Source organism: Lytechinus pictus, chromosome 5, assembly GCF_037042905.1.
Source record: "Lytechinus pictus isolate F3 Inbred chromosome 5, Lp3.0, whole genome shotgun sequence".
Classification (NCBI taxonomy): domain Eukaryota; kingdom Metazoa; phylum Echinodermata; class Echinoidea; order Temnopleuroida; family Toxopneustidae; genus Lytechinus; species Lytechinus pictus.
This window is the reverse complement of record NC_087249.1, coordinates 46,773,949-46,790,146: the sequence shown is the minus strand read 5'-3', so window position 1 is coordinate 46,790,146 and position 16,198 is coordinate 46,773,949. Positions and strand designations below refer to the sequence as shown.

The window sequence follows — 16,198 nt, the reverse complement described above, 5'->3', positions numbered from 1 at the left end:
AAATTGAGGTAATTTTAGTCCAAAGAAGTTTTCAATACAGAGTGGATGTCAAATTGGTCCCGAGAAATTTGAAAAGAAAGAAAGAAAAAAGGATTTAACTAAAAAATGAAGGTCATTTTGATTACATTTCCCACTTTTACACACCTTCCAGAACATCTTGGAGTGCTGCCTCTGTAGTCAGAGAATAATAATCGTAGCACCCCCGAGGAAAATCTTAGGGATGCTTCAGCACCCCCGCCCCGCTTTCCAGGGCCACGAGTTACCATAGTTGTAAGCATATGTATGAAACGACCCCCGGTAGATTGTTTCATGAATCATCTTGCCAGTGATGTCATTGACTAATTTTCTCTGACGCCTCTGAGCCAATCAGACGCGCGTATTTAGGTCATCCTTTGTACAGAGACGTCTCATAAAGGATGTCGGTGTTTTGGAATTGAAGGAATCCAACCGGGGGAATTCAAACGATGACATAAGCACTAACGTAGCAACACACCTGGCTCATTGCATAATCCATTGAGAGTGCTTAATTTGTCTTCTTGGGAAGACCCCAGTGAAGGTCGCCATTAGTTACAGCCATCTCAGGTCAGATTCATGTATTATAAGTGCTAACCAAGATTGATATCAAAATAGTTACCAAATACGAAGATAAGGATGAAGCCTTCGGTCGTGTCCGGTGCGCGACCCCGGTCCGAGCTCACACTGACGGCCGACGACGCCATGACGAGGAGGAGAAGAAAGAAGATGAAGGAGGCGCTGTGGTTCAAGAACTTCATGAACGGTGACCTCAGCAACGTCCCTATCGGGGTCCGAGGAAATATCAGATAGTAGAGGGCCATGATGGGGAAGAGGCAGATCAAAGCGCTGCAGATAAGGCTCTTGACGAACCAGTTACGCCGCCTCCATCCCGGTAGACCTTCGTACCAAATAGATGCCAGGAGCTGTTGCGTATGGGGATGTGCTACAAACTGAAGGGTAAGGGAAGATTAATGTAAGTCGTTTGAGCTTATATTAATATATTTATGTATTGTGTCTTGGTAAATTGAAAGAGTCTTCACTTTTAGAGTGATCATTTGTTTTAAAATTGTTATATTTTTAAATAAAATCTATATGAATTATGTTCAAAACCAACCATAAATGCATGATGTGGCGGAAATCCGAATTCAGCGGCATTAACACGTGTCATTGTTCTTCTATAAGAAATGGGGTTCTTTGTCATAAAATGGCAATCGCGCTTATAAACCATAATGCGACATTACAATAAATCAAACAATACTCAATCAAATAAGACGCATAAGACAGACCTGTTTCTGGTCGTATTTTAGAGCTAGTTTGAGCCGGGATAAAGTGAGTTTCCCGCTGTTCATCTCGTCCGACCCGTATCCCTCGTCGTCATCGTCCTCCGAGCTCTGCTTGTCGAGTAGGGCGATGACCTCCTCAGAGCTTCGGCATTGTTCGAGAAGATCGACGGCATAGGCTGCTCGAACGAGAGAGAAAAGAAAGTAAGAGATTCTATTAATTTAGAAATGTAGCCCTCTTCCATTTTAATCATTTTCAGCTTTTGTCATATTTCATGTGAAATATGTGCTTGTTTGTCATATACTGATTATGTTTGTTTTTATCTTAAGATTTGAATGTGGAAATTAAACGAAATGAAAATAATAATGTGTTTCATTGATACCAGTACATTTTATATTCCTTGCAGCGAAATACTGAATTACAAATGTTTGTACAAGGTAATTGATTCACATAGAAAATTTTTAAAATTGTAAACAAAAAAAGGTAGATTAAAACAAACACACACACACCCTCACACCCACACAGTGTAACGGTTTGACTCCATTCAACCTTGCGAACTTAATCAGGAAAATAAATATTTGAAAATTTATGTGGCGGAAGTAGTACAGGATTGATCAGGGAACATGGATATCAAATGAACGAAATATGGCAACAGAAAAAAAGAAAGATCACAAACAAAGACTTATGCAAGCATGGAAACTGACATTGTCTGGGAAAACTTGGTTCGTTGCATCAATTCAGAATTATAAAGCATGGGTAGCGCTACGGGGGGGGGGAGGGCAACGGCCCTTTTGATTTTTTAGGTTATAAAATTAAAAAAAAATTATGCAACGACGATAACAGAAAGAGTACGGATAGATGTGACTAAGTCGAATGAAGAAAAAAAAACTTTCCTATCTTAAGAAACAATTAAAGTCATGTTTGGGCCATATCATCACAGAGTAAATACCCTAAATGCCGCCCATGACTTTCATTGTAATTAATTCTGTTTAACCTAGGCTTGTTCACTGTTGATGTGACTTTTAATGGAATTTTTCCTTTCCTTTACGTGGATTTTCACAATATTTATAAAATGATAATAAAAATGACAATAATTCATATATGATTTATGTCTTCAGACTTAAGAAATTTCCCTTTTCTATAATGAATCTATTATGTTACATTCGTTCATAATAAAGCATTCAAAAGAAAAAGTGAAGGCGGGGAGGGAGTTATTATCACGTAGGCCTACTAGGCGAAAGTGATAAAAAAAAGAGAAAGTTTTCACCACGAAGGTTGACTTTTTAAAGGGGGAGGGCGATTGGAAGGGGTGGATATATACCCCCACCTTTAAAGTCAGTTTTAAATATTTTGCAACGCACTTTCTTGTGACGAACTTAATTGGTCAAAATAGCATGCGCAAAACAAGTGATATATTTACCGCGCGAGCTGAATACGAAGTTTCCTCGCCAATCATAAGCTGTTTACTAAATTAATGGTACCGTGATATTATCATGTCTACGGTACCACCATGACTTGTTGATTTTTGCCAAGGTGAACAATATGTAGATCATTTATGAGATTTAGTATCATGAGGAAATAAGCTCGACTGTCATCACAGAATACAGACGTAATTAAATGTCCCTAATATATTTTCCAACATGATTTATGCAATCGAATTCAGAGGAGTATACCGGCTTGTATCAACCTGTTGGGCGGAATTTTCGAAGGGCCAGATGAGCTTATGGCGTGGCGTCCGTCGTCTGTCGTCCGTCCACAATTTCAAAATGCTTCTTCTTCGTCATTTCAAGTCTGATTTCAATTCTGTTTGCTTGTTGTGATAGCACTAGGTGGGGGATTCAAAACTTCTACACATAATTTTGAAACTCATTAAATATGCTAATTTATGCGCATTTTTCAAAATTCACAAAAAATGCTTCTCCTTCTTTATTTGTTGACCGATTTTGATTTTTTTTCTTCCATCTGGTAGAGCTTCATAAAGTTCACCAAATTTCTACACAGAATTTTGAAATTTTGAGTAGAAAATTATCTATGCTAATTTGTACGAAATTTATTCATAAATCATAGAAAATGCCTCTTCTTCTTTATATGTTGACCTATTTTGATTTTTTTTTCTTCCATCTGGTAGAGCTGCATAAGGTCCACCAAACTTGTACACAGAATCTAGAATCTTTGAGTAGAAAATTATTTATGCTAATTTTTGCGAAATCTATTCATAAGCACAAAAAAAGCTTTCAAAAATTATTTTCATCCATATGGTAGAGCTACATGAGGGTCATCAAACTTCCATACACAATTTTGAAATTTTGATTAGAAAATTATTTATTCTAATTTATGCAAAGTTTTTTCATAAATCACAAAAAATGCTTTTTCTCCTTCATTTGTTGATCAATTTCAATTTTGTTTGCTTTATATGATAGCTCTAGGTGGGGATACAAAATTTCAACACAAAATTTTGAAACTCATTAAATAGGCTAATTTATGCATATCTTTCAAAACGAAAATTTCTTCTCTGTCATTTTTTCATCAATTTCAATTCTGTTTCCTCAATTTATGTCACCAATATAATTCACTTCAGTGTCAACTGGGCTGAAATTAAAAATTGTGTTAAATTTCGTTGCACGATGCCGGATGAGCTCCACATCATTATTGCGCTAGTTTGGAATCCTTATTCTTTTTTTTTACATTCACAGCTTTATTTCTTTGTCCTTCTCTTTTCCGTTCCGTCATCTTTTTTATTCTTTACTATTTTATTTTTTTGAGAAATATCAAAATAATAACTTTTCTTTTAAGTGAGTATATCTACATGTTTATATTTGCGTTGTGTACACGGCTATATGTGTCGATTAAACAAAAATGACTGTGTCATCATAAGTTTATGACCCGTTGTATTATGAACAAAACTGCAATCAATTAATTTCATTTACGATATCTTTGCTCAAAATTGTTATATTTCATTTCACACTGTCAAATTCTATTCCTTTCAGAATTTAACCCTTTAACTTTATTTTTTTTGGTGCTTACTTCTTCATTTCATGAGGGAGGGCGAATATTTTTTTAATGATATCATATTTCATCCTTTTCCTTCATTTTCCTTCCATTTTTCCTTGGTTGTAATTTTTTTTCCTGTGGGGGGGGGGGGGGCATGACTCTCAAGCTTGACCATTTATACGCCAGTAATAGCACCATCGTATTGCTAAATGATGTGATAAGACAGGGTTGGACGATATTGCATGGTCAACCTTCATATACATGTAATAATCAATTTATCGTTATGGAATTGATACAATTATCGATTATTTTAATGGTATAAGGTCTATTATCGTCATCATCATTACCATACACATATTATTCAATATTATCATAATCAACCTCTTAGTTTTGTAATTATCACCACCAACATCAATATCTTATACGTTTTTATCATTGTTATCATCATCAACATCATCTTATTCATTTTCATTATCATCATCATCACCTTATTCATTATTGTCATTATCATCATCGTCAACATCATTATTATGATTATCATCTTGTTCATTCTTATCACTTTTATTTTTATCATCATCATCATCAACAACAACATCGTATTCATTTATGGATCTGGTTCATGAAACTTGGACTTAAGAGTAATCAAGTATCACTGAACATCATTTGGGAGTTTCAGGTCACATGACCAAGATCAATGAACTTTGACCGTGTTGTAGGTATTTGTAAATTGCCATCATAAATTTGAAAGTTTATGGATCTAGTTCATGAAATGAGGACATAAGGGTAATCAAGTATCACTGATCGTCTTGCACGCAGTCTTCGGTATCACAATCAAGGTCAACTGTCATTTAGGGTCAATAAACATAGTATTTTATCACCATAATTATGAATGGTGCTTTTTGTGAATGATGCAGGCGAGACTGCCAGAGTTATAATTATTGTTATGATTATCATCATTATCAACATCATCATCATCGCCACCATTCACCATCATCATCATTAAAGGGATGGTCCGGACTGAAAATATTTATAGCTTTATAAATAGAGTAGAATTCACTGAGCATAATGCCGAAAATTTCATCAAAATCGGATAACAAATAACAAAGTGATTGAATTTTAAAGTTTAGCCATATTTTGTGAAAACAGTCGTCATGAATATTCATTAGGTGGGCTAATGATGTCACATCTCCACTTGTTCTTTTGTATTTTATTATATGAAATTAGGTTTATTCAAATTTTTTCCTCCAAGAACTAGAAAAATTGGATTGACAACTGATTTAGTGCATTAGATATTTATTGCTGCAACTTATTTCATTATTCACACAAGTATGAAATAATGAAAAAAATTATGATTTTATGTAATAACATAAGAAAACGGAAAGTGGGGATGTGACATCATCAGTCCACCTAATGAATATTCATGATGACTGTTTTCACAAAATACTGCTAAACTTCAATAACTTTAATATTTGTTATCCGATTTTGATGAAATTTTCGGCAATTTGCTCAGTGAACTCTTCTCTATATGTATTAAGATATTAATATTTTCAGCCCGGACCATCCCTTTAAAATCGTCATCATAAACATCTTCGTCATCATAACCGTCATTATCACCATACACATCTTATTCAGTATTATCATTATGATTTTCGTCAACATCTTAGTTTTTTTCATTAGTATCGTTATCATGATTATCATCCTGTTCATTATTATCACTTTTATTTTTATCATCATCATCATCGTCAAAATTTTCTTCATTTTTATAATTATCATCATCTTCATCATTATCAACACCATTATCATTACCATCACCGACATCATTATCAACGTCATCGTAATTTTGATCATCTCCACTCTTATTCTTATATGGTATTATTGTCATTACGTCATCACAACAGCAATGTTGCTTCTATCTTCATTATCACATGATCTAGTCTTACCTTTTGCCTGCTCACTGAGCGTCAAATAGATATCCTTGAATTCATTTTCCCGCATGGCCAGTCGTTGCAACTCCCAGCTCAATTTAAAGGCAGTGAGAACGGGATCACAACTTGTCAGCGAGATCCAAGCCGGACTCGCGAGGGCGCGATACGTGTTGATGCGGTCCAGCGAGTAGCGCAAGCTATCCTGCTTTTGCTTCTCCTCACACACCGCGCATGCGCAGACGCACGGGTGTGGCTTGTAGATGGTGGCGCCACGGGTGAGGAGAAGCTGGAGGATCTCGAACTGGTTGCAGTGGGCCGCCAGGATCACCGGCGAGATGTCCGGCGAGTAGTCCGAGCTCTCCTGGTGGCGGGACTTGTTGGCCGATGCCCATCCTTCCCCGAGCATCTGGCGGGAAATACTCGGGTGGTTCACCATCATCTCCACCATCCGGTAGACTCCTTCGCGTATCGCCTGCACCAAAATAAGAAAGCAACTGCTTAGAAAAATGAGCATTTCATTCTGATATTCCAGCAATCTTCCAGACTTTATCCATGAAGAGAGCAAACAACATACATCGGAAGACAAATCTAGGCGCACTTTCGTTCTCCATACAGATCTATCAGAACTTTGTCGACAGCCTCGATTTCACATAAAATCGATTCTTTAATTTTCCTGCCTTCCTCAAGATGAAAATATTAATGAAGACACATATTGAACTCAACTGTAATTTTCAGCGAAGACCGTTTGATAGTGCAGCTAATTTGTTCGCCATACAGGCAAATGAGAAGTATATGATTTCGTTACGAAGTCGCTCATATCGTTAAATATCAGATTGACGTTATATATCAGTTTCGCATACGGAAATCCATTTTGATTGAAGTGATATCTTTTAACGAGATTCGTTTCCATGATAACAAATGCATTCTGCCTCAGACGCCCCTCAAGGAAAAATACGTCAATAAATTAGCATTGAAGATGTTTAAATCATAAGCAATTACTTTGCGCGGGAAAATATATTACTTTTCGCGGGAAATTAGTGATCACGTGCCGAATTCTTAATCGCATATCTTTTTACTACCTTTTATCACGAGATACAATATTCATCAATTTCATCAATTCCATGCTTAAGTCGCCTTGGCCTAGATGATCGTCCCTTGCGTGTTTTCATCCTAGATTCTGCCATGCCCTATGTACATCTAGCTTCCTCATTATTGTCTTCGTAATGCATATTCCGTCCCCTACATACAAATTTCCCTTGTTGGCTCTAAAAACAATATGAGACTGAGATATGGCTTCAGGTATGACTAACTTACCGACTTAGAAGAGCACCTGGAAATTTTCATGTGAGAAACATGTAGGTCAGGGGCGGCGCCACATTGATGGGGGGGGGGGGGGGTGAAGGGCAGGGAGACGACTACCCCTATGCCAGTGGAAATGTATGAAATATTTATGTACAATGTAAAACTGTAAAACAAGCACAAATCAAGTAGTGGAAAAGGAGACAAATTGAAAAGAGGAAGAAAAGAGCAGGAAGAAGAAAGAGAGAGAGGCATTGAAAAAAGGGTGCGTCCAGGATGTGTGTATGGGGACATGCTCTACCATAATGATAGAAAACGAGGGCACAAACACACACACGAATTTCACATTTAGACCTAGGACACATAACAAAGTGAGCATCTTGTGGATGTCCGCGGTACAAAATTACATGTATATGTTTTCTCCCATTATGAGTACAGTTCCTCGTTTCACGATATTATGAGATGTCCTCGGTTGTATAGTAAAATTTCAAATAATCCTCTGTGTATGAAGTTGGTGGTCCTCGATTATGTAGTGACATACTTTTCTGAAAAACATTTCTTTGATGTCAAACGTAAAGATGCATTGTGTGCGTGTGTTTTCAGATGTTGGTAAGCTATGTCCTCAAAAAATAATCTGGGGACTGAAATATTGAGGTCTAGTGCGAAATTTTATTAAAAAAGAATGCCATAATGGTATGAAAGGCAATACAAGGCCAATTAAATAAAGGGTTGTATTTCAATCATACTAACAATTTAAAAGCAATTCATGAATTCTTGTTGCTGAATGGGTGATCGCGATATGATCACAACTCGAAGTCTTTCTGTAACCATGACAATGGTTTCATGATTTGATTCATCCTTTTCCACGCACGTTAAGACAAAATGCCCTCAAACCCTGTAATTCGCGTGTATTTATAGGACTTTAATAATGGCTGGTGGAAAAAGATTGAAATATATTTCACGTGAGAGCCTAATATTGTCTTTCAATTTACCTGGAGTAGAGCATCGCCTATCTCCACATCAGGCTGTGCAAGCAGGAGTTCAACGATCTCCAGATTCTCATTATCTACCGCCATCTGCAATGCGCTGCGCCCCAGGAGGTTACTGACATTCACGTTGACTGGATTCTCTCCCTGGAGGCAGCGAACTATGGTGGCTTTGTCGCCCTTCTCCGCAGCCTCGAGAAATTCCCGCTCCTTGACGGTGATGCGCTGCCCTTCGCTGAAGAGCTGTAAAAAAATTTCCATGAATAAGATTTGAAGATAAAAAGGTGCTCTGTAGAAATGATCTAAAATACTTATATCTTGCGTAGGGAAAAATTACCACATGCCCCCCCCTTTTTTTTGGGGGGGGGGGGAGGAGGGATATTACAATTTCATATTCATTTTTTATGAACTTATAAAACCTCACTGCGATTTGGCCAGGAATATATTTGGATATAATCATGCCACATGATGAAATATTCAAAAGCTTTCTGATACAGCATGTCGTTTAATTTTATTTTCATGTGTGGATAGATCGAACTGTTAAAAAAATCTACTCAGATTTAGATAGTTACCTAATCTACCTTAAGTAATTTATACGTTCCTTTTTCAAATACAAGTATCTTCTCATTCTTGACGAGTCTTCTACTTTGTTAAGAAGAAAAAAAGAAAACATTATATACGGTAGTGTCCCCGGAATCTCTTCGCATTCTGATAAATTGTTTTTAGAAGGTAATCCTCACGAATAGATATAATGGAATACACGGACGCAGGCCGCTTTATCAAATGATTTCAGTTCCTGGATTTCTTTTATTTTATCTAATTTTGCAGCAAATATGCGAATGTTTTAAGGAAAATTCGAGCTTTCGATGTGAAATCGGGATTGGTCAGTTACTATAATATTGCGCAACAGGTAACCCAATCAACTGTTAAAGAATGTTCGCTTGCCAAATATTTTGCGAAATCAAATTTACAGAAATTCGTATATCACCTGTAAGGGAATGTTACTAACTCCGGATATCAGTGAAAGATCGGACCCGATACCATTGGCCGTGAGACCCGGTACGGATAGGTATCCGGGTAGGTGACTGTTGTGATGCCGGCATGGTGTCTGAGCCGGGGTCGGCAGGCGATGGGGGTTGAGTACCGTGGTCGACGATGTCGAATGCATGATGGATGACGGAGATGATGATTTCAGGTCACCAGGAGTGAAAGTTTCTTTCCTTTAGGTAGAGAGAGAGAGAGAGAGAGAGAGGGAGTGAACAAACTTGTGCATATTTGCACAGTATGACAGACAGTACTATTGCTTCATAAACAATATATGAGACAGTACATGTGTGGGTACGTCTACAGATCAATAAAATAAAAAAATATAATATCACTCCCGCTTTTAGCAATTTCCTGTTATTGAAACCCTTCAACAGCCTTAATACCATGTAAATGAACATTCCTTATTTTATAACCCCGTTCCCACTGTCGCGCGATCCTTTACAAAAGCCTTTCGTAACTGATCGCGAAATTTTTTCAACCATTCAAAATTATTCGACGATCAAAACGATTGCTACGACCGATCTGATAAAATGACTACGTTTACTCCACGATAAAGTAGGCCTACGTCGTTTGAATCATGGCACAAATCGATCGTGACAGTGGGAACAAGGTTTTACAAAACTAAATTGTAGGCTCCGAGTAGCAAAGCCGCGAGTACTTGACCAGTCTATGACAATGTGGCTTCTTTGAAAACCTTGTTATTCTTCATGTGGACGCCCACACGACAACTGAGAGTATGACGACTAGGTCTCGTGCTTCTCCTTTCCAGGTCAAGCGACTTATCAACAAGCAGAATTAACTTGCTACACAGTGCTTATGAAAAAGTTAACACTTCCTCAATTTTTAAATTTACAATATGGGGATTTTATTTCCACATAAATTCTTGGGCATAGGTCTCTTCCACCAGATGCCAGTACGATTATTGCCCGATTATTACGCTTGGGTGAGCACTGCCTATTTTTATAAAGCTCGCAGAAATTGGTTCTCGCAAAAATGCTGATTTTCATGCTGTTCTGGCTTTCGATCTCTCGTGCATTCAAATCCAGAATTTTAAATACGCAACCAATAATTCAATGTACGTGATGTACTCCATTAGAATTTTGCCAGCATGTGTGTGTGGGTTGGTGAGGGTGTGTGATTGGGGGGGGGGGGGATGTCATACCATTGTCGTAATCAAACATTTATGAATTTCCTGTCATGAGCCTATATGCTTCATTAGTATTCTTGATGCATATATATTTCTTTAGAGCTATGGAAACATTTTAAAATTTGTTGGTATATAATAAATTACACAGCCATAATAATCTTTATCGAATAGCATTAGCGTACTGAAACCATTTTTGTTTATCAGTAAGTTATGTTGGTGCCAATGGTGTACAATATTGTATAAACTAGCTATTATTATTATTATTAATATTAGTCGATGTGTTTTAGGCAAAGTGTTTCATCTTGGGCATGGAATCAGAAACTATTTGATACGTTGTTGAATTGAGCTTAGATTACTGAAAGTTGAAAAGATATGTACTTCAACTCTAAGTAAAGGAAACAATATCAATCTAATGATACGTACAGAATATGTAAGCACGCATTGAAACCACAATTATGCGCATTCATAATTTTAAAAGAGGGTTGTGGGCGTAGAAAAAAAGGTAAAATAGTTGTGGAAAATACCGCCTCTTATAAATTCTGTGGAATGATTGGTTTCGTTGTATATATTGTGGTGGAGCGTAATGCCGCCAAAAGGTGCTTTCACAAACACTGTTTTTTGTTTACGATCAATTTGAATATTAGTGCGAAAATTTGAGCCTGTTTTTCACACTGGCGTACTGGTGCAGGGGGGGGGGGGGCTTGGCAGGTCATAGACCCATTCATTTTTTTCACAACAAAAAGAAATGAGGAAAAATAGGGGACAAAAGGTGCGACATAATATCATTTTCTGAATAATTATGTCAAATTCTATCAAAAAATTACAGCTGTATAATCAAGGTCACGTTTTATCGCTCGGCGCCTCACTCTTTTGCAGCTATCTGGAAATTTTGCCCCATGGCCCGCAAAGATTCTCGACCAATAAAAAATAGGGAAAAATAAAGAAAAGGAAAGGGTATGATAACTTTCTTCTGATATTATATGAAAATTTATACCAAAATTCGATTTATGCATTTAAAAGGTGAAAGGGTCAACAAAACATTTTGCTCGCTCGCAACTTTGTAGAGATTTTGTTCCAGACGCCATATGTCTTCCTCTTAAATTTTAGGACTCATTAAGCTACTGAGATTAAATGTCATGGCTATACTCTTTATATTCATGAATATATAGTGCGTCCCAGAAAAAACGAAACCGAGATTTATCGATGATTTATCATAACTTAATCACAAATACAATAGACAAATGATCTACCATTGTAAAGCTTAGAATCTCCTTTTTCATCTGAAATTACTTAGATTATTTCTCATTCACGCATGAGTGAGCAAAAACAATTTGAAGAGGGGATACCAAAAAGTCATTTGGCGGGCTGTATCTGGTTTTCAAAAAGAAAACCACATTTTTAAAAAGTTCAATATCTGCTCTTTAAAGGAGAATGAAACCCTTGCAACCAGCTGAATCCATATCAAAAAGAAAAATCAAAGAAACATATTATTGAAAGTTTGAAGAAGATTGAATTAATAATAAGAAAGTTATGAGCATTTGAATATTGAGATCACTAATGCCATGTAGATCCTCCCATCATGGTAATGCGACCAAGATCTGTGATGTCACACACGTACAACTCCCTCATTACTTTAGTACTTATTTCACTTATATTCTCACTTTTATAGAGTCTATCACAAGGTGAGGTGTTCTCTTTATGAGAGGACAAGTACAGAGGTTTCACAACATTATATCATTGAATTGAATTGTTTGTCATATGATTAGAATGAGCAAAAAGAGATGTTTTGGGGTATATTTTCAGTGTCCAAAAGGGGAGAGTTGTTCATCTGTGACATCATAGATCTTGGTCGCATTGCCAATTGGAGGATCTCCATGGCATTAGTGATCTCGACATTCAAATGCTCATAACTCTTCTATTGCTAGTCCTATTTTACTCAAACTTTTGTTGATCTTATTCTTTGATTTTTCTGCTTTCACAAAAGCTAACTTGCTCCAAGAGTTTCATTCTCCTTTAATTTGATACCTCAATTACAGAAAATGGTCAAGAAATAACAAAGTTCTGGTTATTTGAAATAAGGCTTGAATTTCAATAATTTCATAAAATGAAGAGGCTTTACAGGCTAGCGTTCAAACTCACTCGACACTCCGTTTTGTTGACAATCAGCCATGCTTTTGTTAACCATACGATAGCTTCTGTGGGAAACCGGTGAAAACACGTTTATTTAATGAAATTATGGAAATACAAGCATTGTTTCGGGGAACATAACTTTTTTACTTCTCGACCATTTTTTGTGATTAAGGTATCAAATGAAAGAGCAGATATTGAACTTTTTAGACATGTGATTTTCTTTTTGTAATTCAGATACCCCCGCCAAATGAGTTTTTGGTATCCTTTCTTCAAATTGTTTTTGCTCACTCATGCGTGAATGAGGAATAATCTAAATAATATCAGATGAAAGAGGAGATTCTAAGCTTTACATTGGTAGGTCATTTGTCTATTTTATTTGTGATTAAGTTCTGATAAATCGTCGCTTAATCTCGGTTTCGTTTTATCTGGGACGCACTGTATAGTGTATTTGATTTAAAATTCGACCGAAAAGGCTGTTAATCAATTTTCTTCCAAAATAACGAGTAGTAAGACTTAATAATTTTATATTCACACCAGACGTGATGGCATGATCATTTTAAAAAACAAAATTGTTCGTTGATTTTGGCTTTGTTATTGGTTTGTTATTTCGACGGCAAAAGTTACACTAATTTCGGTGCAATTTTATTAATCATAAATATTGATGTTAATTTTAAGTGCGATATAGACAACGAACCGAATAAATAGCATCTTTCATTGCCAGTCAACTGAACGGAATATGAATTGTATCCACAATATCGTGTGCTTTTGCTGTAATTACTCAGTGCGTAATGTCTAAAACCTAATCATAAAATTGTAATACGTGTACGCTTTCAGATTGCTTCGTTTTCAAATTCGCTTATGATAGGGATGTACTAATGAAATATCTTCCGGCCCAGCGGACCCTTGAATTGATGAGAATTTGAGTGCAAAGACCAAAGACCTGTTACTGAAATTTCAAAAAGGCTTTATTAGCTCATGAAACGTTCGTCGGGAAGACAAAATTATTGCATATGACTGGTTTGTCATAGGGCCTAGTGATTAGAAGATTATTCACATGGCTCGTTTGGCGTAATACAATGACATGTGCATGTGTTTGTTAATAGCACACTATAAAAAAAGCACACATACACACACACAGACTCCACCTAAAAGGTATCACAGTGCCAGGGGCCTGGGAACGATTTTGTGAAGAAAAAATTGATGAGAAAAAATGTCTTCAATCACTGATGAAAGTTATTTTTGACCAAAAAAAAATCGGACTAGAAAAAACCCCCAATAAAACAGGTCTTCACTCCCGAATGAATATTTTTGTCAAGAAAAAATGGACAAGCAAAGCGACAAAATAATAATGATAATAATAATAATAATAATATAGGTATATTTACCCAGGGAAGCCACATCAGTTCTGAAAACTGTTCTCCCAGCGGGTCCTGCTATTATCATTACCCCGGCTTTACCTGGGCTGCCTAGGCGCCCAGCTGAACAAAAACAAACAAACAAAAACAGAAAAACTAGATCTACACTTAGAGATGAACATTGTTTTCTTCTAAACAATTTTGGCAAGCAAAGAAATAAAGGGTTTTCATTGGCGAATGACGGTTATGTTGGTACATACCTCTACAAAAAGGTTGAACAAAGTCTAACGATATACACCTATACATCATAGCGTACCATCAACATTTCCTGGGGGTGGGGGGGCATACCTGCATATTACATGACCAATGTTTCACAGTCAAGACAATAATCTTCATTTTTTTAAATCTAAGACCGATTCCGGAAAATCTGGAATCTAAAATATATATACACAATAATTCAATATAACAAGTTCCAATATTTATGATATTTATAGAACTAATTTGCCTCATTTCCACTCGCGCTTCGTGCTCACTTTTGGATTTTGGGGCCTATATGCATGTATATTTCAGGAATTGCGTTGGAAAAGAAGATCTTAAATTCCATGGTTTCTGGTCGTAATAAATAAATGAAGATTCCACGTGTGAAAGAATAATGATCGGTGGAAATTTATATCATTGTATTTAATAACGGCTAGGTTCTTGTAGGTGTAACTTTCCTTTGAATTCTGACCACCACATGCGTCAATGGTTAGGAAATCTATAGGCCCCATTATGTTCCGAAACAGTTCGAACAATAATTGATACCGGGCTGTTCATAAATTAATCATAATTATGTCCCAATGTTTATTGAAATATCAGTAAGAAGATAGACCTATACCCATAACTCAATATAACATTAATGTCATAAGTAATTTTTATGTGGACCTCTATATCATGAACATAGTTGTTATAGTGCTTTTTTTTTTATAAGTATGTATATGTATATTGATTTATATATTTTGATAATGTATTTATATTTTATTCTATAGTTAACTAAATCAAAACACCCTATATAGACTACAAGACGTTTGAATACACCCTTTTTAAATGCAGACTCGGCTTTGCGAGTCATCTCGAGTTAGATTGTACACTCGGAGAAATCCATTATTTCAGCCTCTAGTCTGTATTGTAAAAACGTGGGTTGTGATGACCAGCCAAGAATGCCCCATTATCCTGTTATTTGATATGACTGACGCATCATTGTACAAAAGAAAGTGAGGAGCACTGACAACTAAAGCGATATGAATAAAAAAAAAAGAGCCACGGACTCGTCAGTATCCATTTTTTAAACACCCACGGTCTGACCGCTAATAACTATGGACATACAAATCCTTCTTGAGGGGAAAAAAGGGGGACATGAATATATGGGGGGGGGGGAGGAATAGAGAAGAGGCTTGTAAAAAATAGAGAAAGAGGTAGAGAGAAGGGGAAGTAGAAAGAGAGTAAAATAAAGAGAGATAGATGAAGAGAGAACATGAGGAGAGATGGGGAATTGAAAAGAAAAAGAGAGCAATGTGGAGGGCGGGCGGGGGGGGGGGGGGCGAAACACAGAACAAAGGAAAAATCAAATGTAGTTTTACGTATTTTCAACCTGTTTATTTACAATGAGTCGAAAGCTCTCAACCCAAACTCTCTGTCAATATTTTTATATTAATTTTGTCCACATTGTTATCAAGAACATTCAGTAGGCCTAATAAATTGTATCATGAAAATATTAGCAAAGGAAAAAAAAAGAACACTGAGCAACAACCATGTATCTGTTGGAATAGTTATTGGTGTTTTTTTAAACCTTATATGTATATAGTATTGAGAACATAAATAAACGAAGTAATGATTTTATTTGTATCAGTATAGTAATCTAGTGATTCTACACAGAAATGTTTTTTTCTCTATACTAGACCCTCAATGCTTAAACCTTATAGGGTAATCGCGTAAGCACTGCACATGGGGAACTTCAATTTCCACCCTTTAATTCCGATGGAA

The 16,198-nt window shown here is 36.4% G+C and overlaps 1 protein-coding gene across 1 annotated transcript in view; it reads right to left on the bottom strand.

Moving 5' to 3' along the window:
• Window positions 1–14,300, bottom strand: part of LOC129261178 (transient-receptor-potential-like protein) — a 30,502-nt gene extending 16,202 nt beyond the window's left edge. Inside the window, exons 1-6 of the mRNA XM_054899240.2 lie at window positions 14,207–14,300; window positions 9,486–9,717; window positions 8,504–8,740; window positions 6,228–6,684; window positions 1,302–1,474; window positions 635–965 (exon numbers count right to left, since the gene is read on the bottom strand). Of these exons, the coding sequence (XP_054755215.2) occupies window positions 635–965; window positions 1,302–1,474; window positions 6,228–6,684; window positions 8,504–8,740; window positions 9,486–9,665 (1,378 nt within the window). The 5' untranslated portion in view covers window positions 9,666–9,717; window positions 14,207–14,300. The remainder of the gene's footprint in view (window positions 1–634; window positions 966–1,301; window positions 1,475–6,227; window positions 6,685–8,503; window positions 8,741–9,485; window positions 9,718–14,206) is intronic.
• Window positions 14,301–16,198: the final 1,898 nt, after the last annotated feature.